Raw genomic sequence first — 26,890 nt, forward strand, 5'->3', positions numbered from 1 at the left:
TTTTAAATTGCTAATATTAAATATTACAATTAGAGGTTTTACTCATTAAGGTTGATACCTGGGATGATTCCCACTTTATCAACTTCAAAAATAGATTTTATTTTTGATGGACATCAAAAATTGACCACTTCAAAATATACGACCGGTCGGTGGCTGAGTTGGAATCGCGTTTGGGTCCCACCCAGGTGTCGTACATTCAATTCCTTAACTGGCTATATTCTTGATCACGTCACAAGCAACATTTTCCGTTTACTGTGGTGGTAGTAGATTTTCAAATATTGTCAGGTTATTCGTAACCCGGAAATGTTTATCTCCTTAAAAAAATCGCTGATAGATTTAAAAAATAAAAGATAAAAAACTTTAAACTTTTTTTTCCTCGAAACTACTTTTTTTCTTGCTTTATGAATTCTTATCCGGAACTCAGAACCAATCATTTCGAAATTTTAACTACACTTTTGCCACATGCATGGCTACTGCTGGAACTAGAATTATTTGAAATCTTTGATATTAGGTACTTTTTATAATCTAAATATCACTCAAAGCAGGCTTATTTTGGAGACTGGTGACTTTGGAGAGAGATTGAGCTGCCATTTTTTTCATAATTCTAGTTCAGACCGTAGCCATAACCATACTGAACTCAAATCTTTTCGGTTTTTGTGTTTCAGATAAATATACTCAGGAATACAGCCAAAAAGATTTACATCAATATCTCTAATGGGAACCAAAAAAATTCCTAATATTTTAGCCGTCCAAAAATAAATATGTAATTTTAATATTTTCATTCGCAATAATTATTGATTTAAAAAATGATCTAAAACCACACATTCCGAAACAGTTCAAACTGGCTACAATATCTGGTAAGACGGCTGTCACCAATCTCGACTGGCATGAAATCAACGCTGCTGAATTCACAAATAAAAACAAACATGCCCTTTTTAGGGGCAAATCGAATATGGCACATTTTAAATCGTTTTAGAATATTTATTTGCAAACATAAAAATCAAATGAAAATACTTTCATTATCGTAATTTATTTCCAAAATAAATAAAAAATGTGAAAATGCCTTAGAAAATCAAGTTAAAATAAAATTTGTGGTCAAACATTATGAATAAAAAAAAATATATATAAGGATAAACATGTCATTTATAATAAATATTCCCTTTGTGTAACATGGGGTTTGAAAAAAAAGAAGTGTAATAGAAATATAAAGTTTATTTACAATAGACATTCATGGTCAAATATTTTATTTCCCTACTTGCAATACATTATTACATATTATTCTACTACATATGTATTGAGAATATCTTAAAATACAATATTCTATTTAAATACTCAATTCGAGAATATCTCAATTTACAGAAAATGCATAGTTCTCAATTTGTGTGACATTTTCTTTATTAATGTTTTTCCAATGCTCGTGTTAATAGCTGGTTCATGTTAACGAGCAGGCTTCTGGGGTCTTCGACGAGCCCCGCGGCGACCATGGCGTTGCAGAACAGCTGTTGCGCCACCAAACTTCCCAATTCTTCATCAGTCTTACTCAGCTTGTGGAGCTTCTTGATAATTGGATGTCTGCGGAAAACAATAGATAAAATTATAAGGGGGGAAAAAGAATTGTCAAGAAGTAAATTAATGTTTCCATCTAAAAACCAGAAACCAGTCATGAAGTTTGTTAAAAAGTCTTTATTTATTTTTTACGTAGGTACTCATTGAGTTAGAATGGTATACATATTAAAGCACACAGAAAACACAGATACAGACAGAAATTAACAACTCAATAAAAAACATTAAGGTTGTTTCACAAAAATTTTAAGCAACTCATCCAATTTCAAAGATAATATTCAAGTTCAGTAAAAGTCCTATTCAAGTTCTGTTACTATCCAGGTACTGTAAATCAAACGACCCATGATGATATATTAAAAACAACTTGAATAGAGCTTTCACAGAATTTGAATTTTGAAATTTGATGAATTGTTTAAGTTCTGTCAAACAGCATCTCAACACATATCCGGCGGGAAGGGTAGTTCTACCTTTTACGCCGGTCCTACTTGAATGGCGGAAAAGGCATTGCTGTCTGATAATTTGATACAAATCTCTTTGTAAGAGTCCCAACTATTCATTTTCTCGAATGGGACCCTTATTAGCATGATGTTTGTTAACTGAGGAATAAGGAACTCCAGTGAAAAATATTACGACTTAAAAAAATAAATATATATAGGTATATATATATATTCATATAGATCAACAAACGCTGAATCTGAATGTACTTGTCTGAGGGTTAAGTGCCCTAACTTCGGCAGGTGATCCTATATGATGGTAGAAGTAATAAAGATAGATAACTTTTTACGAAATTTCAATGTTCATTTTCCTATACAAAAATATTTTTCCATAGAAGAATATTTATTTTCCCATACAAACAATTCATAAATATATATCAATTAAAAAAATATTGGTATTAATTTAGAAGGTCATTACCGATAAAAAAATAATCCTAACTATTTCTCACAGATTAACATAGCAGCAGATAAATAAATAAACATTTACAATTATTTTTTTACATGAATTTTGAAGGAGAAAAAAAATATATAAGAAAATCCTTATGCGGAAAAATGACGGAATAATTTTTAGAAAATTTTAGAGAAAAAAAAATTAAATCCAAAATTTTGCTATACAGAGAAAATGAGAAAAGTACATAATGTATAAACGAGTATGTCAAAGTTGTTGTTTTTTTTTTATAGGAAATCGACTTTGAATTTTCTACTAAAAGTACTGCATGTATCAAAAAATATTTTGGAATCCTTCAAGTTTCATATTCTTCTGATTGAATCCCTGACACCAGCATTTGTACGCATCTGGCTAATGTGGAATAAGTCGTAAAACCTAGTTGTGTGTGTGTGGTATATTAAGATATTAGTTTGAATATTCATTGTTAAACAATTACATACACATATATATAGTTGCTCTAAGGCTGCCTTTACACTTGTAAGTTCTTTCCTGTAAGTTGCTCACGTAAGCGACTTACGACAAATTTACCAATGTAAACGACACCATAAGTCACTTACCGTAATTTATACCAAGTTACAGAAGTTTTTTTTACGTAAGTTTTTGACAGGTCTAATCGCTCACGCGGGAATTTACGGCTCTCTCACAGCTTATCAAAACAGATTGATAAGTTGAGATGCTTACAGTAAGTTTTGACGTCACTGTCGGGATGGTAAAACAGAAATCTGCAACCGATTCGGTCTTTCTGGGACTTGTTTACTTGTCGCCATGAACAGCTTTATGAAATAATACACTGCAATAATCTATGGAGACTAACATAATATTATTTATCATTAACACAATGTCATGTTTAACAAATGCCTGTGTAAATGTGTGATAATGATTCTAGTATTCGACTTGAATCATTGCATGAATGAATGCATACAAAAATGCAATATAAGAATACATAGAAAACATTACCTGATGCCAAAAATCGAAGAGTCACCATTAATTTTTCTAACTAACTAATTAACCATCAGGCCGTTTCCCGTAGGGGTAGGTTGAGAGGACGGACCGCCAAACAACTCGGTCTTGGCATACACTTCTTGCCTCATTCACATTCATACATCGTCTGATACACACTATTCTATTATTCTGACTCTTGACATGGCCCGACTAACTTGGTCGTGCCATGTCTTTCTCGGGCGTCCCTGACTTCTGCTACCATTCACATTTGCATCGTATATTCTACTTACACTTCTTTCTTCGCTCATTCGCTCTACATGCCCAAACCATCTAAGCGTCCCTTTCTTGATCTTACTCATTACGCTTACATCAGCCTTGTACTCTTTGCGGATCTCCGCATTTCTCACACGATCGTACATGGTGTTACACACATACGCCTCAGAAATCTCTTTAATTTTTCAGCTGGTGAAATGTTTAACTGGTTTCGGGGTTTTCAAAACAAGGCGGCGGCTGTGGTCCATTCCGAATGCATGTCTTGCTACTAATACCCTTTTTTGTGACAAGTGACTAACTGTTGTTAGTGACTTGTTACTAAGCAGTTTAGTATAAATGACAAGTACTAACTAACTAACCATCACGCCGTTTTCGCCGCAGGGGTAGGCAGAGAGGATGGACCGCCAAACAACTCGGTCTTGGCACACACTTCTTGCCTCATTCACATTCATACATCGTCTCACACATACTCTTCTATTATTCTGACTCTTCACATGGCCCGACTCGAGTATCTGATTCACTTGATCGTGCCATGTCTTCCTCGGGCATCCCCGACTTCTGCTACCAAGTACCAAGGACAAGTACTAAGCTTGTGTAAACTAGGCTTTATGTACATAATGGAATATCATAAACTACATTGAAATTAAATAACAGTGTATTTACCATATAAATAAAACCACATTAATTTAAATACTCCATAACCAGAAACAGGGTAAAAACAATAAATAGTTTATTTAGCTGTTAAAACGCTGGCCATTTCAAAGCAATCTATCCCACCTTGCGGTGTTTTGACAAAGTGTATGTGTTTTTGTGAAACTTCATGGATCACGAAGTTGACAGTCGAATGGATCATTTAACCTACATAATACTTACTTAGGGTTAATTTCGAGCTGCGGCTGAAGCAATGTGTATCTATTTTCCTCTGGGATCGCATGGGATTGGGTCTTGATGAAATGTCTAGCGGCCGCCATTTCCTCAACGGTGATAACACAAGGATGAGCATCCAGTTTATTTGTCACTTTCACACCAAACACCTTGCCTGGGAGGCACTTTTTGATCCACGGGATGAGATCATCAACCTCATTACGCAGTAGGCTACCGTCCCCTAGAAGACAAACAAGTTAACATATTATTATAAAGGGGTCAAGATGTAACTACGATAATATAAAAACTTTTTCAACCACATACTCGCTCTTTATTTATTGTATTGGACAGGTAATTAATTGGTATGGCATCATAGACATATGAATATTAGTAGACCTGCCCTAAGTGATTAAAAGCGTATTATCCCCACTCCCCATACCGGTTCCATTGGAGCCGGCTGTGCTCGCGTATGGCCTCAAGTGAAATTTGAAAACGTGACGTCATCATTCTTGTGCGAACTATGGTCGAGGCATCATCGGTTCATTTTACGAAATAACACGGCAAAATGTTGACTTGTACTATGAAAACTTGTAAAAATAGATGTGAAAAAGAGAATAAACCCAATTGTCGTATTACATTCCATATATAAGCATTATTTTACTTTATTTTAAGCATATTCACATCGTATAATATGAATCAGTTGTTACTATCACATCGAGAAACGTCTGGACGCGAAACACAAAGCTGGTTGGTTGCTGGGAAGTAAATTATGAACATTTATAAAAGTGTCTTAACTAAATACTTAAACGAAATATTCGACTCTGAAAATACAACCGAATTTTTTTGCCGAATTTGGACTTCGCAAATTTGTTCATAACGTGGCGAGTAATTTGCGCTCCCATGTAAAAATGTCTATTCATTCAAAAGCAGATTTTACTTTTAAGAAGTAAATGGTGATATTATAATGCGAGATGCCTATTTACTGTCAGATTGATTTATTGACGAATCACAGTCAGCCTCACTCCCTTCGTTCTTCAACAGTTGATTTTACCCCTCGCCATTATCTTCTCGTCTATTAATTCCTATGTCTGTGTATGGCATGGAGAAATGTGGCAGATGTAATAAATTTTTCAGAATAGTATCTCTATGAGCAATGCATGTTAAATCAATTTAACTACTTCTGAATATGTTATTCTAGCTATTCATCATAATTTAATGTTTTTATAAAAATATATTGGTTTTGTCTTGCTTTAATTACTAACTAAATAAATAACTATGCACTTCATCAACTTCCTGTCATTGTGTCACTCTTGCATTGTAAACTTTTATAGCTTTTATTTGCCTGCAAAGTAGTGTTATGTTATTACCCATATTGGTAGTATTGTCAGAAGCCGCATCTTGTCTCATCTGTTTCTCAACGGAAGTTAAATCTCTGCTATTGAAGTGTCGTAATTGCATGAGGACCAGCTCATCGTAAGGCTCGTAGCAGAATAGCACCTCCACATTATCCTTTTTGAGGGCTTCAAAGTAAGGGGAAGTCATGGCTAGGGCTCGGCTGAAATTAAACAACACATTACTATTTATACTGGAGACAATAAAACTGCCTTTTCAATGCAATCTATCCACCCACCATATGGCATGTTTCGACATAATGTATGTGTTTTAGTCAATAATGTTACAATATATGTAGAAGAACTGTAAGTAAATTGCATTAAAAAGCGCCAAAATACCCTCAATTGTGATAAGAAAGTATTTGAATTGCATGGCTAACACTAGTAAAAACCAAGGAATAACATAAAAAATAAATAAAAAAATTGCAAATTATTTGTTATTGTAAAAAATACAATTATTTAAACTTTTCCTGAGGATTTTCAGGATTTTATAAAGTGAGATAGCGAACCTAGCAACACATAAGTATACATGAAACGTTCTTAAGTTATATAAAAAAGCTGTCATAAGAATCGAAGGAAAATTAATAAACAATGGAAATTAAGCAGGTTGAACATATTAATTTATATGTATTATGCTGTCATTTTGCCCTTTATCTCGAATGTGTAGACTATAATCATAAAAAATACTTATTTCAGTTGTGCGTCTGTAACTTCGGTTCAATGAACTCTAGTACTCGGATTCACTTTGAATTTAATAGTCATTTTCAAAATTCGAACCGATAGTGTGATAAATTCAGACAAAGTAGGCAAAGGTAGGCAAAGTAAGTAAAGGTTCAGGCAAAGTAGAAGTGTAATATTTTAACAGAAAACTATTTTAATTGTCTTTTTCAAAATTAGAATAAAAATATTTTTCATGGGTATGCGCTAGGTATTTTGTAAATAAAATAAATGTCAAAATGTGAACCTGTTGACAGGAACAAAATGCCAGGAGCACAGAAATGTCTTGGGGTAATTTGTGTTAATTTCCCATAAAAATATACAAAATATAAACAAAAAACCCGAAAATAAGAACATAATACCAGGAGCACAGAAATATGATCGGGTTTTTTTCATTTGGTTATTATTATAAACGTTTGTTTTGTATGGAAACCATTAACATTAAAAACATATATGTATTTTATTTATTTAACCATGATTTTCACAGGTAGCTAGTATTATAATATGTACATAATTATATTACAATAAGATTGAATGTGCTGATATTGATATTTTTGTCAATAACTTATAGCATTTAAAAAAAACTGTTTTACTGCTGTTTTAACCTTTTAAATGCCAGTAGGTAGAAGTGTAGCTGTGCACAGCAGGCCATGAATTTTTAATCAAAATAAATCATTTTTAAATCTTATTTTTAAAAATTAAAAACATTACACCTTGAAAGGATATTTAAATGACTTACCAAATTTATTCAATATTCGACGTTTTTGCTTCCCTTCACTTAGATAAACATATTTAAAAAAAAACGGGACATATGTATGATACAGAGGCTCAAAGAAGAGCGAGTAAACTCGCTATTTTTCTATGGCTGGCAGCAGGCCCAGCTGGGCACGGCCAAGAATGCGAGTTAACTCGCTCTTGGCACAGAAGCGGTTAAGCTAATTCTACCCCTTTTTATACTTTTGTTAAATTTAAATATCTTCATATTTGCTTGTACACATCTATTTTATTCCATCTCTCTATTATCAAATACCCTATAATATTAATAATACCTCCAACTTATGACATTTCTACACTAGTGCCTCCTAGCGATGCGAGTTGCGCATATACATAAGGAATATAAATAAATAGTTTTACAGGAATGTCTACATCAAGATGATACATTAGCGTTGGTGATTCTGCCAGTATCAATGCACGCACGCATGTACGCACCCCCCCCCCCAGCACACACACTTGTGAACACTCGGTTCATTTTTCAGTTAAAACACTATACAGTAGAACCCCGTTAATTCGAACCCCAATAATTTCGTATTTTTGCGAATTTATTTTGAATCTGAATTTAAAGAGCCGGCTTCCGGCGGAATACAGCCGCGAATTCTCGATTTATTTTTACGAATTTAAATTCAGATATTTGAAATAAAGGGCCGGCCGCGACGGAAAATTACTGCAAAATCTCGATTTACGCGAAAATATATCGTATTTTTACGAATATCTCAATTTAAAGGGTAGGCCGCGACCGAAATCGGCCGCGAGATCTCGATTTACGCGTAAATATATAGCATTTTTATGAATTTATTGCGAATATCTGAATTTAAAGGGCCGGCCGCTACGGTAATCGGCTGCGAAAATAAAGAAATAATTGGTATTAATACGAATTTACTCCTAAAATACCACCGGATTTGAAGAGGCGGCCGAGAAAATTGATTTTCGGATTTTTTTTTTTTTTTTTCATAAAATTTCGAATTATGTGGTAATTCGTTAATTCGAAATTTGATTTTTGATGTCCCGTGGATTTCGAATTAACAAGGTTCTACTGTATCAAGAGGTGTGTTACTTATGCAATATAATATATAACTAAGGCAATATAATATAATATATTACATTTAATATTAAACATGTAAAGCGTTCCTAATGAACATGTTTTAAATTTTGCACAACTGATAAACTACCATTTATGTATCGTAAACGATTGTCTATCAGTTGTGCAAAAATTAAAACTCATTTATTAGTAGGTAGTAACATACCTAGGTGCTGCAAGATAGTAAATATCTTTTTGGCCTTCCTTTATGCGAGAGCAGTATTCTGGCAGTGAGATTCTAGTGCCTTCATCTGATTGGGATGATTCAAATCTCAACAGTTTGGCAATTTCTTCCTGGAAACATTATAACATTTCTATCATGCTAAGCAGAAAGAAGAGTACAAGTCAAAACCAAATTTTCAGGGGAGCCATTTCAAAAATGATGAATTGTGATTACTTGTACTGGGTGTTTAACCTTTCCCTTACTGTGCTAAAAAAATTCACGCGTTCCGGTGCTGTGTAGTCTCAAAATAAGCGATTTAATATCGGAAAAATATGAATATTCTTAGCTAATTGCTTATGTTTATTATATTTTGTATGAAAAGTAATTTTATATCGTGCGTGGAGTCCATATCGGCGGCCCGCGACGGACTGGCTGCCGGCTGGCACAACAGGCGCTGGATGGGCGCTGGACGCACACACACAGCTATGCGGTCGTAGGTATCGATGGTCTAAATACAACTGCGGACGTGTCGATTTCTCATGTTCCCGCATAGCGAACTAAAGCGGGACATCAATAGCGTGTCATATCCTCGCACACTCTTCGCGTAGCAGTGTCACACGGTTGATTGTATTGGTGTATTTGTTCCCGATTTTAAACAAAAATCTTTGATTTTTAATTGAATTTGAAAACTATGTAAAATATCATTTTTTAATTCAGTGCATAAATATATAACGGAGGAATACCTAAAATCTGAACCAAGAATTTAATATATTTATAGAGTTATTAAAGTTATTAGAAAGCAATGTTTAGTAAATACACACGACAGATGAGGAAAGGTTAAGTAACAAATGCCTATTTTTAATTGAAGTATTTACCTAGCATGATAGATTTATGTATTGATTCTAAAATTATGCAAGAGCATGACAAGAAATAAGACTACATTGAATTCACAAATTTTCTCAAAGAATATTTGTAATACGTACTCAAATTGAATGAAATTATGTAAATGTATACTTTAATTAAAAAAATTAATTCACATATCAATTTAACAACTCAAAGAATATGATTCGAAATACACTAAGGACGGGTTGTTTCGGAGAATCTGAACAATTCATCAAATTTCAACGTTCATTTTCAAGTTCTGTGAAAGACTTATTCAAGTTCTGTTTTTATATCATTGTTGGCTAGTTGCTTGACAAAACTGAAATGAAAACAGAACTTGAAAAAGTCTTTCACAGAACTTGAAAATGAACGTTGAAATTTGATGAATTGTTCAGATTCTCCGAAACAACCCGTCCTTAGAAATTAAGGGGTTAGGCTTGTCAGAAAATATCTTTTTTTTTACTCTTGAGAGTCAAAATGAATCGATTCTAAGATGAAATGAATGACTTAATGTTTAAGAATCTAACTTCACACCACTATTGAAATGCTTATCAAGCATTTGTGCAGGCTCTTTTTGAATCATCTACCGGGTAATAAGTTCTTCAACCATACATGGTAAATGACCTTTATTTTATGATTTAGTTTTGCATAACTTTTATAAACTAACCCAGTTTATTATGACAGTAAGTTATAGATAAAGTAAAATAAACATCAGCATGTTTTTTTTCAGCAATTTGTCATTGAAAAAGAAAAAGTAAAAATTTGTGATAGTAAATAAATTATAAATAATATAATTATAAATTTTTTTATAGTTATTATTTATTGTTTTTGTGTTTAATTCGTAGAACTGCATTTAATATTTTTTTAAATTTAATTAAAATCAAATTTAATAATGTAATTATTATTTGGTTTTTGTTATTGTTACAGCTGTATCGGCTTTTATGTCCATTTTCAAACTGTAATTTAAATTGTAATTCAAACTGTGATTTAAAAACCAAAAATACTTGCAAAACTTAATAATTATATTATTAAATTTGATTTTAATTAAATTTAAGAAAAAAAAATTATAGTCGATGAACAATTCTAACCTTTTCCAATTGATTTTCGTTGGTGACAATACCCTCCTTGAGGAATAGTCCATAGTCCCGGTAGAAGAGGTTGAATGAGTCAGTGTGTTTAGTAGACTGGTCGTGTAAATACCTCAGTATTCTATTAGTGAGAACTGTACGAAGTTTTCTGTAAACAAAGCCGAAGAAACATAAAACAGATGCTAAACTATATTAGTAAACCATAACACCTCAAATTGTTTGCATTAGTAAGCTAATATTGTAAATTTATTGCCACAATATTAGGCTACGATGACAAATGGAGTACCAAAAACACATTCACAAGGAAACAACATGTTTAGCTCGAAAAAATTTTGCTCAGGTGTTTTTTCATTTGGCTTTTTGTGCACTAGTATTACTAAAAATCTATAAAATTTTCCAGTTGTATCAATGGATATATCCATAATTAGTTATTTAATTAATAATTAACATATAAAATATTGTTTTTATTATTACCTGATCAAAGCGCTGTTTTGCAATAACTCTCGACTAAGATTTAGTGGAATATCTTCAGAGTCGACAACACCTAAAAAATAAAAATAAACTATTGAAGAAAGCAAACACTTTGTGGCTTGACATTATACAAATGAAAAAGCTCAACCGAAACCGGTCGACGTGTTTAACTTAAATAAAGTGGTTTTAAAGAAAGAACTTTTTCATTTGTATAAAAATAAACAGTCAAGTCATTGATACACGCTGAATAGTTTTATAAAAATGTCAAAATTAATAAATTCAAAGTGAAGAAAATTAACCAATTCACATTGAAGAATCAATTGAAATTATAAATTAACACCTACCGAAATAAATTAAGTATTAATAATGTGATAAATTTTGTCTTTACCTTTGACAAATCGAAGCCACTTAGGCAGGATATTATCAGTTTTACTTTTGATCAAGACCTTCCTCGAGTAAAGTGCAACTCCCGCATCCGCATCCCGGGACATTTCAAAGAGTCCGGGCTTTCCTTCCGGAAAGTACAGGACGGCCCTGATGGAGAGAGGTGCATCTGTTTTGTAGTGCAAGATGAACCTGGGGATGTCGTAAGTGTTTCCAACAAATCTGTAGAATTCCGTGTGCTCTTCTGACGATACTTCTTTGGGATCCATCAACCATAGGGGCTAAAATATGAAAAATAATTCAGTTAATACATATCATACATTTTAAATAGTGATGAATTAATCTCTAAATAGTGTAAACAAAGTCGCTATCCACGTCTGTCTGTTTGGGAACTTAGTTCTTCTAAACTAAGCAATGGATTTTGATAGAGTTTTCACTGTCATTTAGAGTTTGTAATTGAAAAAATATATCATCGGACAGTCTGTCATCTAAGTTTTTAACTCCAAATATGCTCAGGAATCGCTGGTTAATATCCTTCGTGTACGTGCTTTTACCCCCTGTATATATTCTGCCCTGATGAAACCGATTGTTGTTTTTTATTTTTTTAAGATAAAGTGATGTGTACAATAGTGGTTTGTTATCATATTAAGTATGTTTTCCGCAAAGTTTAAAAAATACCTGAATTGAGTTGACTCTCTGTCCATGAAGGAAGATTGGTGATCCAACAAAATTGCTGTATTTTTTGATGATATCTGAAAATAGAGATGTTAAAATATGAATTAAATATTTATATTATGTTATTAGACAACTAGCTGTTCCCCTCCACACGTTGCTGTGGCTCAGTCTGTCTGTGCAAATAGAGAAACAGGTCACAGTTGATATCTATATAATATAGGTATGTGTATAAAAACACATGCGTATTCGAATGCAATGTTTTGTCAAAATTTCAAAGCAATTTGTGAAGAACTTTCGGAGATTTAAGATTTTGAACAAACAAACATTAACATTTTTATTTATATAGATAATGAATGATCAGAAATTTTAAATATATGAGACAAAAGGCATCTGGCTGAATTATCCTGGCCTTCATTACATTCACCAAATTTCAAAACATTATATGAATCCAAAAGAAAAAATCCCATTTTAATTTTAATCCACACTTAAAATCATTCCTTGTTATCATCATCTACGAAATACTAATCTATGTAGAGCCCTCTTTGATAGCCTTTAATCAATGCGATGTGTTAACTTTGAGTATACCCATGAGCTAACATTACACTTGTAATATGTTACCAATGTTGTATTGGTAACACTGAGTTGGGTGCTTGAACCAAATTTTAGCCTAACTTCTGCTTAGTTTGATTGGTAGCAGCCTCTGTAGATTTTACAAATTTGAATGCAATTAATTGATCACAGGGGCGTTTCTGTCTTTTTAAAAAAGGGTAGAGGCATCAGTGATCCTAAGGCTTTATGATTGATATGTTTTATCAACAAATCACACTGATTAGTGTTAATTCAGATATGTTTTTAAGTGAATGCGTTTTTGATAGTGGTGTTCATTCAGAATTAGTATTCAGTAATCCCCCATTATCTGGGTTTTTTTAATTATTGTGCGTTTTTGCGTATAATTCTTGTTGAGTAATACTGAGATTTTCATGAAGGTTTTACAACTCTTTAGGTAAGCAACACATTGCACTATACGTATCATGGCTTGGACTATTTCAGCATATCGCTCACCATACATTCCCATTGGAAGTTTTTGGCGAGCGATATGCTGAAATAGGCCAAGCCATGAAAATATAGCACACTTATAGTCTGCTCTGTCACAGGCATATGGTAGCGTTGCATGGATGATTTCACCTCCACGCGGCACATTTTTTCGACCATATCGCCACATATTGCATCACATATCGCCGACCATCATACTTTTTAAAACTGTATTTAAATATATTTCCAATTATCATTCATTATGTAAACCTTGCTCAAATTACGCATCCATATCTTTACTAATTATAATTAACTTAAAATAATTGTTTTGGGGCATGTTAATGTAAACAAAATCAAATATTACAGAGCAGATAAAACTTTATTGAATATCAATGCCAGCCGGGCCGTACCGGAAGGTACTTACGTCTGTTATATGAACCGATATCACAAGCGTTTCTAATAAATAAGGATTTGTTCATGAACCTATTTACACGGTATGCAATTATTCAAACATTTTACTTTTTGAACTTCGAGAATAATGATGAAATTTTTTCTCTTATAACGAAAGAATAATCATATCTTTTTAAATATTATATTTATATTAAAACACATTATTTACCAGCACATAAATTCTCCAAAACACGAAACAGGACGCAGCGTAACATACACTGGTTGCAAATCTCAAAAAATAAATGTATTTTTTTAAAGTTTAACAGCTTTAATGCGTTTTTATATTAAACATTTTCTTAAAATATTTATTTTCTTCCAGTGAAATGAGATTGTAAAATGAAATTACTAAAAAAAACCATCGCAAAATCAGCCTAAATTGAAAAACGGCGCACGGTTCCACTGACATTGCAGTGGTCGTCTATTGCGCATGCGTGCAGAGCAAAGATATTAGAAGAACGAGATATGCTATGTTGGCCGCCGGACCGTAGCCGGAGTACTACCTAATTAGGGTACTTTGAACGGTATCGGGACGTGTACGCACAGAAATCTGTTCTATGTATTAGTGCGGATACCTTAGCGCAAGCGAAGGTGTGCAGTAGTATTGGTGAACAAAACCGGCGACACTCGGCAAAACAATTCCACTCAGTACGAACTGCGCATAGCACATCTCGTTCTTCTAATATCTTTGGTGCAGAGCAAGACTTGCAAATTTGAAACGAGCTAAAGGGGAAAACCTGTCTCGGGCTTTGAAATCCTTACATTTATCCTTAATTTATTGAACATATTACTTAAGATGTAGTTAGAGACATAAATGGGGAATTATTACAAATGAATTTCGGTTCTGTATCGTGATTGTAAACAATACAGCGATGACTCAAACCTAGAAATCACTATAGACGACTCCCCCCTGATATGCAGGCGCGATGAAATGACTATAGATGCTTCACGCAGGCTGGGGGTTAAGAAGTTTTCCAAGGGACCGGAAAAAACTTCTAATGTAGGAAAACCATATACATATATAATGTGCAATAAATTTAGCCATTTTTACCTGTTGCAATCAAGTGTATGCAAGCCATTTGAGCATTATAATACAGTTTTGCCATTTTAATGTACATGCAAATTAAAGCAAATTGCCATTTCTGCAAGGCGTTTGCGCGGTATACCGTTTTGCTGTCTTAATGAACATGCTTACTTGTGCAAATAAGATTGAGTATGTAGACGGACCTTTAAGCATGAAAACATCTTAAATGGGAACATTCATGTACATTATTGTGCAGTGAACTATTATATACGTAATTTTGTCTGGAAAAGTCAAAGTAAGAATGGTTGATTTTTCATTGAACCCATGATTTTCTTCAGTACAAAAGCACAATTACATTAAAAAAAAAAACACATTTTACAATTTACATTAATTTTTTAAAAAGAAGACTATAAAACTAGTAAGTCTTAATTAAATAAGTCAAAATATATATATACTGATATCATAAAGAACTGTTTAACGTGGTTCTTATCTTTTTTCTGCATCGTGGCGGTAGAATATTTTGACATGTGTACCTATTATCTAATCAGTGGACTACAACGTGTTTAAATGTAAAATAAAAAATGATTTTTTAAATATAATTATCATGCAGATAAAATGCCTAAACAGATAAAAATTTATCAACATATTTGACGTAAATTCCTAGCCTTATAAGAAATAATTCAACACTGATAAAACGGATAAGCACATCGATTAGAAATTGATAGCTCGTAGATTATCTAGGAAATATTTATATTTTGTACCTTGAATCGTCTGATCATCTGCGTATTCCCGGCACTCTGTTTTCAAGTGGATGACAATTTTTGTTCCCAACTGCACTCCCTCTGCTTCTTGGATTTGGAAGGTTCCAGATCTGTTCAATTTTAACATTCAAAATGTAAAGTGAAATTCCAAGGGAAAAAAACAACTTCTCGTCTGGGAAAACTTTATATGTGGGATAAGTTAGGCCATTTCTATCTACATTTTACACGGTGGACATCTATTACATGAGAATAGTTAATTTCTACGACTCTTTCTTGAGTTCAATAGCTCGGCTGTGGGACGATTTGCAGGCCTCCATGTTTCCTCCCTCCTACAACATGTGTCTCTTCACGACCCACATTCACTCGTTCCTCTCTCCTCAAAAGATCCTCCATCCAAAATCCCCAAAGATAAGATAGGCCTTCAGGGAAATTATTATTATATATTTTATTTTCTCCAGCGCCTGTGTGGAGTTAATGTTAAAAAAAGGGAATGGAAAAAACAGAACTTCATAAACATTGAACCTTCTTATATGGTAATCTTTTAAGTGGATTTCACTGGATTACAAATCAAGTTTATCAAGCTCGGACCATATATTCTGTTACAAAGCATTTTCAATGTCAATAATTTAACTGCAAGTAAAGATAAATTAATTGTTTGACCCTTTCAACTGGCAAAAAATGTACGAATTGTGATGGGCCACACCAGTAAAGCTCTTAGTTATAATCCCATAGAGGTGGGCGACATACTGGTTGAAATACATGCGTGTGAAGGTACCCCACATAAAGTAACTACCGTATGTTCCATCCACACCGGTTCCGTTCCCAAAAACTGATTTATTTGCAGATTTTTTCAAAAATAAATTCACACTCGTATGAAGCAGGTTGCAAAGGGTTAAGCTACAACTATAAGCTTTTGAAAAATTATTGACAAGCGCCTTTTTATAAAAAAAAACATAAATACCTAATTTTAGGGTTAAAAACTCAACTACTGAAAAAATAAATTGAAAATAATGTCTATGATTTGGGAAATGGGTTACGGTTGCATAATAAGGAACTGCAGTGAAAAATATTATGGCTTAAAAAATATATTCATATAGATCGACAAATGCTGATTCTGAATATATTATCTGTATTATACGTAGAATTTATAAATCGTCCCTTAAAAATGAATAAAATACCATCCCTTTAAAACACAACATTTGATTGGTAAGAATGAACCAGCAGTTTCATAACAATCAGTTCAATATATCCATGGTGTACATCCACATCAGGGCTGCCAGTTCGAAGAGAATTCCCCGAATTGCGGGGAATTTCTAAGATTTTCAAGGATTGTTTTTTTGCGGGGAGAACCTTTTTGTGGGGAAAAAGCAGAGATTCTGAGCATTTCTTGATTATCCAACTATGTATATTTAAAAATAATATTTACAATAATTGTGAGAACAAGCTATATTTCGTTTTGGTTCGCAGTAAATTTAAAAAAAGTTTATTTTTAAAGCCTGAATGAAAAAGAAAATCCTAAAATAACAAGATATTATAAAAACAATGCTAATTTTAATAGAATTTTGTTTTATTTTGGAGATAAAAAAAACTTGCCCCCGCAATTTGAAAAATCTCTTCGTCTCTTACGGATATTTTAGAACGTACGCATTGGCAACTCTGGCCCTCATTCACATTTGAACCGATGAAGAAAAATTTTTATTGCAGGTTTTTAAACACCAGAAAATTGTTAATCAGGTGCATTTTTGCACTTATTTTAAATACGATAACATTAGTGACGAGATGCTAACATTTTACCTAGTGTTCTTTGACATTAAAAGAGGGTAATCAAGAATAAAAAACGTCTAGACTCTCATACAAAATACAGCGCCGGTTGAAAAAAAACATGGACTTTTTGAGACAGGTCCATCGGAGACGTCACGGGTCACCTCCATAGATTCAATACTTTTTCTTGGAGACCCGAAAAATTAAAACTTTTATTAATTATTAAAACTAACTATAACAATAAAAAATATACAGGTATTTAAGTTATTATTGATTTTTTTTTTTTTAAATGGCTGCAATTCCTCAACGACAAAGCGTTCTCTTGGCAATAGGAAGGTTCAAGTTTGATTCTCTGTCGCAATCTCTTTTGTATACATGTCTAAATCATATTGTTTGAATATTATTACTTTTTTTTAATAATGAAGTATAAAGCTTTAAAAAGTTAATTTAAATATATTGTTGTATGCAGATGTTGTAGCGCGCCGTTTTAACTCTCGCCACTACACCATCTCTTTCCCCCGTACAGCGCCTTCCCGCTCACCCATACCTAGGCAAACTAGGCTGCGCAGACGCCCTCTGCGCATCTCCCACTCTCGAGTCGCCACATAAGCCACGCCCCTCTACAAGGAATGGCCTATATAAGGAGCGACACGTCCTAATTCAATCAGTTCGTCTGCAGCTCGCCCTTGGCTAGTACACTCTCTTAGTTGCGCCTCGTCCTTTGGCACGACCCTCTAAGGAGTATTCTACTTCCATAAGCAAAGCACCAACCAGACCCCGACTGCTGCCTTAGTTGCGCTTCGTCCTATGGTACGACCCTCTAAGCAGACCACAGTCGCCGCCGCTCGTCACCATAACGGCACGAGTCAGTTTTGTTGTTTCCAAAGTCTAATCGGCAAGGTTCCCTCCGACCCCTTGCCCAGTTGATTATTATTGTGATTTGATACATTGTGACTATTTTACTATATGTGATCTGTGAACCTACTTTAAATAAATAACATTTACCCTACAATTGTGTTACAATGTCTATTTACCCGTCAGATGTCCATTTGTATCCCGGGGCGCCAGTGATGGAGCTCCTGGTATAGACTTCAACCTTATCAGCCACCATAAATGCGGAGTAGAACCCGACACCAAACTGTCCAATGATAGACGAGGCTGAAGCATCTTCGGGAGCTTTGGATTTAAGCTGTTCCAGAAAAGCTTTAGACCCAGACCGTGCAATGGTACCGATGTTCGATATCAGCTCTTCTCTCGTCATACCAATACCAGTATCCTAAGTAGGTAAGAAGACATTAATTAAATTAAACAACATAATAATTTTCTTTGTGAGTGTGCACCATTTTTTGACCTTTTAAAATTCAGCCAAGCGATAAAGTAACTACTATAATAATTTTCTGTTCAAATATTATATTACAGGTAGGTTCTTGATTGCTTGTCTGAATTCTTCACACAGTCAGTTCCAATTATTTGGGTAAGAAAACATTTACATGAGTTGTCATTTTGCAAAACCCACTGTAGAATTTTTTGGGAATCTATAAATGTCACAAAAAACTGTTTGGAACACTTTGAATATACCTTTTATGCTAAATATCAACATAATTATACGTTATGACCGGTCAGTGACTGAGTTGGCATCGCATTTGAGTCCCACCCAGGCGACATGTGTTCGATTCCTCAGCTGGCTAATAATAATAATGATTGGATCGTTTTCTTGAGAAAATCACCTCAAGGGCGCTTAACAACTTAATTTAAGCATTTAATTTATTCCTAACACTCAGACTTAAAACTAAGTTTCATAGCTAGAGACTTATAACTAGTGGCTTATAACTAAGATTAATGTCAAGTGATTTACAACTAACTAATGACTTAAAACTATACATACTTTTATGACCGAATGGGTATTTACACAATACCACTATAATATGACTTATAACTACGGCTTAAACTAGAGATTTACGACTAACATACATATTTACGTTTACAAATATATATTGTTATGATTTCTGCCCGTGGTGTCAGTGGTAAGGTATAAAATATTACAAAAATAGTTAACGCATAATGTGGTTATTACATTAAAGTGGGTAGTCAAGGAGAAAAATCCCCTAGACAGCAATTAAATACCACTGAAAAATTAATAAAAATACGGTCATTATTCTGGATACGACAAGTTGAAAAGGTGAGTCTTTAGTTTTGCTATGAACTCAGATGAGCTGTCGATCTTTCGCAAATGTGAAGGGAGTTTGTTCCAAGATGTTGGGCCTGCTACTGCAAAAGCCCGGTCTCCAAAGTTGGTATTGGGATTGCGCATGGGTACTGAGAGTCTACCTATGGCTGTTGAAGATGCTGATCGAAGGGTTGCTTGCCTAGCATTAATATTAATCGTTTGGAATGCACAGATCCGACAAGTAGGGTGGCACCATGTCATATACGGCTTTGAAAACCACCCAGCAGAGTATGAATTGGATTCTCTCAGGGCACTTAAGCCAATGAAAGTTCCGCAAATGTTGTGAGATGTGAGAATATTTGGAAACACCGGTTATCAGCCTTGCTGCAGCATTGAAAACTGACTGAAGTCTGTCAGTGTATATTTTAGAGATACTTGCATATATGCAATTTTAATAGTCGAGTCGTCATACAATGTAAGAGTTTATTATGGCATTAGCCGGAATATTTCTTCTTATCGATTTGGTTTGTCGCAGGGGAAAGAAACCTGTGCTTACTGTTTTGTTAATTTGGGATTTGAGTGAAAGATCTTCATCTAGATGAACACCTAGGAGTTTAATGCCATTTTTAGGGATGAAGTTGCAGCCAGAAGTAACGAGAGGAGATTTGTCTAATATTGACTAGTGCTTTTTTGTTGCTGTCCAGAGAAATTCTGTTTTGGATTGATTTAGTCTTAGTTTGTTTGTTAAGACATCCACTCTGTTATGGCACCAATGCATTTAACAGAATTGGTGAGACAATGGCCTTTTTAAGCAGTTGGGGTACCTCTCCTAAATATAAAGTTTTGTTATACAGGTAAACTAGGAAGGGTACTACATGTTTCAGACACTTTTTGAGAAGCCGTTGGGATTGGGTCTAATGCACATGGTTTGTTTAGAGAACTGGACACAATTTTGGTGACTTCTTCCATCCTCCAACAAGCAACATTTTCCGCTTACTGTGGTGGTAGTAGGAGATTTTCAAATATTGTCAGGTTAAATTTATTTTTATTTTCTTTTGATATTTAGTGAAAAATATAATTTATTTTCAATTTACTTTCAAACATAGATATATGAATATTAGTAGACCTGCCCTAAGTGATTAAAAGCGTATTATTCCCCACTCCCCATACCTGTTCCATTGGAGCCGGCTGTGCTCGGGTATGGCCTCCCGTGAATTTAGAAAACGTGACGTCATCATTCTTGTGCGAACTATGGTCGAGGCATCATCGGTTCATTTTACGAAATAACACGGCAAAATGGTGGCTTGTGCTATGAAAACTTGTAAAAATAGATGTGAAAAAGAGAATAAACCCAATTGTCGTATTACATTCCATATATAAGCATTATTTTACTTTAGCTTATTCACATCGTATAATATGGATCAGTTTTAGAAACATATACTATCACGCGATGGACGCGAAACACAAAGCCGTGCACAAGAATCAGGGATGTGCCTTCGCCTTTTGCGCTTTGATAAAATACATTATAGTATTATTTGGAACTCCGTCGTATTTATAAAGGATAATAAACCAACCATTTTTAAATTTATTCCACTTTAATGGCGTTATTACTAATTATTACTAAACGAGTTTTGAATTTTACACAACTCATAAACAACACTTAATATAGGATAAATGGTTGGTTATCAATTGTGAAAAATTGGTATGTTTGGAAGTAAAATGTAGATACAGTGAGCATGTTTGGAATGAAAAATGTATGGGTCATTTTGCTGTCCGATGATATTTTTTTATCTATTAAAATTAAAAATATTATATTTTTCTATCGCACGTCACCACCGATCATATATTATCTTTGGATTATACTATCACACGTCGCAACGGACCACGTGTTAGGTACGCGCTTGTTTCGTATGTACGGTACTGCTGGAACGAGAAGGAGTGCATATCACGTAATGCGCTAGGTTATACCGAGTGGCGATGTGTGATAGAAAAACATGTTTTTGTTTTTAATTGAAAAAGTGTCACCGGACGGCAAAATGATGTCCAAATTTTTACTCCAAATACTCTTAGGAATCGCTGGTAAAAGCTGTGTGTATACAATTTCATTTGTTTTTTTAGTTGTTTTACATTTCTATTATCTTCTTAAAAGTGAAATGTTATATATTTTCTTAAAGATTTCATTATTTTATTATTAATAGGAACAGAGCGGTTGTGACAACCCTCCAACATTGGTCGAATGTAGCGATTCTCAAGTGTGCTCATGGTTGGTTGCTGGGAAGTAATTTATGAACATTTATAAAAGTGTCTTAACTAAATACGTAAACAATATATTCGACTCTGAAAATAGAAGAAATTTATTTTGCCGAATTTGGACTTCGCAAATTTGTTCATAACGTGGCGAGTAATTTGCGCTCCCATATAAAAATGTCTATTCATTCAAAAGCAGATTTTACTTTTAAGAAATAAATGGTGATATTATAATGCGAGATGCCTATTTACTGTCAGATTGATTTATTGACGAATCACAGTCAGCTTTCTTCTCTGCGTCCCGCAACTCATGGTTTAACCCCTCGCCTTTAACTTCTCGTCTATTAATATTCATATGTCTGTGCTTTCAAAGCACTTTTTGTGAATGTATCAGAACCAGTAGAAATTTCCAGAGGGGGTTTTTCAAGTCGACGACTCATATTTAAAATGTGTAATTTATTATTTCGTGGTACATTAATTTGATTGCATATATTTATTTGCGCACACACCTCTTCCTTTTTTGAATGTCTTGCACAGATAAGTTGATTGGCTTCACACACAATGAAAAAATGAGTGAGATTGTTGTAGGTATGAAACAGGCATATCACCTGCTTCCATGTTATCTAATTTTTTTTATAGAGGTTACAGGAACAAAGAAGTAGTCAGAATAAATTAGAAATATTTACATTAAAGCTGACGTGTAGCCGGCGTTGCTCGGGGTTATGAGCAGGGCCGTTTTAAGCCTTTTATTATTCTTATTGCATTTGGAAAGGTCAAATAAAACTGAAATGTATTTTTTTTTATATGTAGATTACCTACGTAGATATAAAAAAGACTTGCAATTCCCAATTTCTCAATAATCTCGGAGCCCTATGGAACTACGACATCCCCAACTAGAGAATGCGACGTGGAGAAAGGAAACGCCACTGCTAGCTAAGTCCTCCATCATTGCACAAGCAACAGTTTCCATTTACACAAACATGTAAAATATTTTCCTGTGTTAGTCTAATTAGGTAGGTGACACATTATGCTATACGCATCATGGCTTGGTCTATTTAAGCACATACACTACCAATGGGTATGGTGAGCGATATGCTGAAATAGGCCAAGTCACGAAAATATAGCGTGCTTAATATGTATCACTTTGGAATCGTGCCGGAGTCCTTTCCAACGTCGGGGCCCTATAAAAATTTGATAAACCATTATCACAGCATTCCCAAAGATGACATTATGCCTGACAAATCAGGGCCTCCCGTGCGGAGTCAACGTTTAAAAAAAAACCATCCCTGGAGATTTGTAGTTTCACACCAGTTATAAATGTCTTTTACCCTTTGATTTTTTTTTGTTCATTATTTTGTCTAGGGGGGTCCCCCCTGCCGATGCACATGGTACGAAAATTATTAAAACATATGTTTAGCTAGGTAACCATAGGTTTATTTATATACTAATGTAATAGTATGTATATAATATTATGTAGTAAAAAATATGTTTATTAATTGACAGAATAGCCTTGTCCATTAACTCATAACAGTCAAATAATTGATGCATCACTACCTAAAATCAAAATGTTTGTGTGCTCTAATATGAAAAAGTTTATGAACCATTGCTTAACTGTAACTAACAATCATAATATGTAATACTGTTTTTGTATATACATAGTACAAATTTTGTGTTTGGTAATATATACATACATATATATTTTTAAAATATTCATTCACAAAGAATAATTTACAGAAAATATAGTAATTATTTCATCTAATTTTAAATATAAGATGTACCACCATAATAAAGCTAGGCTTGTGTTTATGGGGTATGTGTCATTTTGTTTGTTATTTTTTAAGTAATATGCCAAAGTATTCAGTTTATATTTTCAGTGTGTTTTTTAACATTTTTTTTTTAATTACCTGAATGGTGAGGATTCTGTTTGGTTTATCGGTCTCAATGTGAATTTCCAAAGCACGTTCGGGTTCCTGAAGAGTTGCCTTTTTTTCCTCATCGCTTAGTGCAATGTAGCGCAGCTTCTCGAGAGCATCACTTGCATTGGATATGAGTTCCCTCACAAACACCTGAAATATTAGATATATTCAATTTATTTACAATTTATGACACCTTTTGTGTCAACTATTTTTGTACATCATTTTTACAAAAATAGCAAACCAAGATAAGAATTTGTCTTCCGTCAGGTCGAGTTGAGATTTCACTTTAACATTCAAAAAGATAATAATTGTGAAAAGTGCCCACTGTGTTGATGATTGATGTGCCAACTGGATGTTTAGGAGTCTTGCTATTTGCAGGAAGGCATCACTTTAAGGTTACGTTAGGTTTAGGTTTTTATATACATTTAGGCAATATATGATAACAATTCTTAAGGTAAAAATACAATGCATATTAATTCACTTTCATTACTTTAAGGGAAGAATGCCGCTTAGTTTGGGGCTATTTACATGCTCCGGGATTAAACATATTATGGTCCAGTTGCTAAAAACATTCTGAGAAAAGAAACGTTTTTTTCATTTTTGATAAAAATTAAAAAGGAACAAGTTCCCAAAATTACTGGTTCCTCGGAGAAATAATATCGACGGTTCTAGTTACAGCAAACTAACAGGTTCCCTACAGCCTAGATTATTGTTACTGTTTTAAAAAAACCAGTTACGAGAGTTTAGATTTCGAGATCTTCGTTTTTCTTCAATATTGTTGACAATACAATAATTATTTGTATTGTGATCCTTTGTCATAATGCCAGTAAAAATATGCAATTATATTATTATCATGCCATTGAATACATTTAATTTATTACCTCCTTTTCTGAATAAAGGGATCTGGCCACAATGTCAAGCAACATCCGCGTCTCGGCCTGGAATTCTAAAGTCTCTCCTTCTCCGGTAACTTTCTGCCCATCTTTTATGATGGTGTGGTAATCGGTATCTGAGTTGCTAGCTGTTTCAGTACTAAAGTGATGGCTCGTTGGATAACCATTAATCCTTACTGCTGCACTAATTACTCCTGTAATACACACAGAAGATAGAATTGATTCAAATACTTGCGTGTCATTTTAAACACCAGTTATAGGTTAGAGAAACAAAGAGAGAATTGCACTGGAAATTTTACAAAGGGGGTGATAAATTGGGTTAACTTATCGAATTCCGCTTCATGCAAAGGCTCTTAAATATCTAATGAAGACAGCTATTTAAGACGCGGGTTTAAGTAAACATGCAAAAAATAGGTTTTTAGGGTGTTATAATAATAATATTTGGATGATACAAGGGCGCTGGTTTGCGTTAATTTAATAATTTTTGCGTATTTCCTAACCTTCAAACTTAGCTTTGATTAAGAAAAAATGGAATTTTAATGCATCTTTTACCATGTTCCACAAAATAAATAGTTATTTCTTGTAGTAGGTACTTAAGTTGTAATCAAGCGCTATATAATTTTTTTTTGCATACTAAGCGCGCAGCGGAATTCGAGAAGTTTATCTAAATTTGCTTCATTGTATTGGGTTCTTCTAACGGCGGTGAAAAATAGAGAATAGTACCATTAGGCTGAGAGGAAGATATATTCCATTTGTAACCTCTAAAGTAGCTTCCCTTAGAAATTGAGAGTAGATTTCTTCTGGCCGCAAAAATTGGAATTCTCAATGAAGATGCCATATTAAAAGGATAAGCGGAGAACAGAAATAATTATGTTTGATTGAATTTTAATTCAATATAATATAGACTCTACGTGCCCCCAGTATCCGATTCACGCTTTTTATTGAATTAAAAAATCGTGCACAGACAGAAATACTTAATAAGAACTGTCAAAAAATTTAAGGCTACTAAAATTAAAAAGTAAAATTGTTACACAACGGACTGTTTTCGCACTATTTTTTGTCGCTATTTGCCGCTTTTTTTGATCTACCGATTTCGACAAAATTTACCGATTTACCGATATTTGCAGTAAATCACCGAAATTTGTGAAAAAAACGAAATTTTCCGAAAGTCTACCGAAATTATTGAAAATTTTCCCAAAATGTTGAAAATCACCGAAAATCTACCGAAGGCAGCGAAAAGGTTCTGAATTATGGGCATTTTTTCCGAAAATCACAATGTGAGGAATTGTTTTATTCTAAACTCCCTAGCTACCCCCCCTCCCTGAGCTAAAAATATCTTCTTCTTCTTCGATGGCGCTACAGCCCATATCGAGCTTTGGCCTCCTGCAACAGTCGCCTCCAACTCCTCCTGTCCTCAGCGGCTGACTTCCAGTTTGTCACCTGGAGAAGCTGTGCTGCATCCCCTCTTACCTCATCTTCCCACCTCAGTCTGGGTCTTCCCACTTTTCTCTTTCCACCTGGGTGACCAGTCAGAATTCTTTTTGGGACGCGTGTATCCGGCATTCTCTGTACATGACCAGCCCATCTCAGCCTGAGGAGTCTCATGTGTGCAGAGATGCTAGGGGCCTTATATATATCGTACAATTCTCTATTGTGCCGGATACGCCACTGTTCGTCCTCTTTCACCGGTCCACATATTCTTCTCAGCACCTTTCTTTCAAAAGTATCCAGCATTTCAGCCATCTTTACTGTCAGTGTCAGCGCCTCACATCCATATGCCAATACAGTTCTTACAATGGTCTTATATATGGTTATTTTGGTTTTTCTGTGGACACTACGTGACTTAAACACTGGCACCAAAGAGAAGTATGTTTTGTTGGCTGCTGTGATTCTTCTTCTGATTTCTGCTGGATCCTCATTGTTCTCTGTCAGGCTGGAGCCCAGGTAGGTGAATTGATCGACCACTTCGTATGAGTAGTTGTCTTTAAATAGTGCACTACTTCTTCTTCTGTGCGAAGGGTTCCTGCTCTGTACCATCATTTTTGTTTTGTCAACATTAACTCGCAGTCCTACTTCCCGCGCCGCTATTTCTTAAGGGTCGAAGACCTCCTTAATGGCTGAAATTGATCTTCCGGAGCTAAAAATATAGTGTCTTATAAGTTTTTCCTGATATTCTTTAGCCACCCCCCCTCCCACATATCGTGGGGAATCATAATTTGGAACTCTATTTAGAAAATTTTGTGGGCAATTATTCTTCTCCGAAATTCTCTAGCAACCCCTCACCCCATGGATTCGAAAAAAATACTGTAGGAACTCCAGTATTGAGTGAGCGATACCCCATATAAATCCATTCTGAAATTCTACCGATTTTCGTATCTAATCTATCGATATTTTCACACAAATCTACCGATTTTCAGTTTCGCGATACGGCA

The 26,890-nt window shown here is 34.3% G+C and overlaps 1 protein-coding gene across 1 annotated transcript; it reads right to left on the reverse strand.

Moving 5' to 3' along the window:
- Positions 1-1,215: 1,215 nt before the first annotated feature.
- Positions 1,216-25,449, reverse strand: Trap1 (TNF receptor associated protein 1). Its single transcript, XM_089632072.1, has 13 exons — positions 25,182-25,449; positions 24,447-24,652; positions 23,554-23,715; positions 18,270-18,511; positions 15,475-15,584; positions 12,214-12,287; positions 11,540-11,816; positions 11,155-11,224; positions 10,681-10,828; positions 8,714-8,841; positions 5,952-6,139; positions 4,594-4,825; positions 1,216-1,572 (listed from the first exon to the last, which is right to left on the reverse strand). The coding sequence occupies exons 1-13, from the start codon at positions 25,294-25,296 to the stop codon at positions 1,398-1,400; spliced, it is 2,127 nt and encodes a 708-aa protein (XP_089488198.1). The 5' UTR covers positions 25,297-25,449; the 3' UTR covers positions 1,216-1,397.
- Between the last annotated feature and the right edge of the window lie 1,441 nt (positions 25,450-26,890).

This window comes from Hesperophylax consimilis, chromosome 5 (genome assembly GCF_061612785.1).
Source record: "Hesperophylax consimilis isolate HC1 chromosome 5, BYU_Hcon_1.0, whole genome shotgun sequence".
Taxonomy (NCBI): Eukaryota; Metazoa; Arthropoda; class Insecta; order Trichoptera; family Limnephilidae; genus Hesperophylax; species Hesperophylax consimilis.

Bases quoted from the DNA above. Each gene is read 5' to 3' on its own strand.
- Trap1 (XM_089632072.1), bottom strand. From the start codon at position 25,296: ATGGCATCTTCATTGAGAATTCCAATTTTTGCGGCCAGAAGAAATCTA. The intron at 18,512-23,553 runs GTAATTAAAAAA...TTACCTACTTAG, and splicing joins ACAGAATCCTCACCATTCAG to GATACTGGTATTGGTATGAC. The intron at 6,140-8,713 runs GTATGTTACTAC...GTTTAATTTCAG, and splicing joins TACTATCTTGCAGCACCTAG to CCGAGCCCTAGCCATGACTT.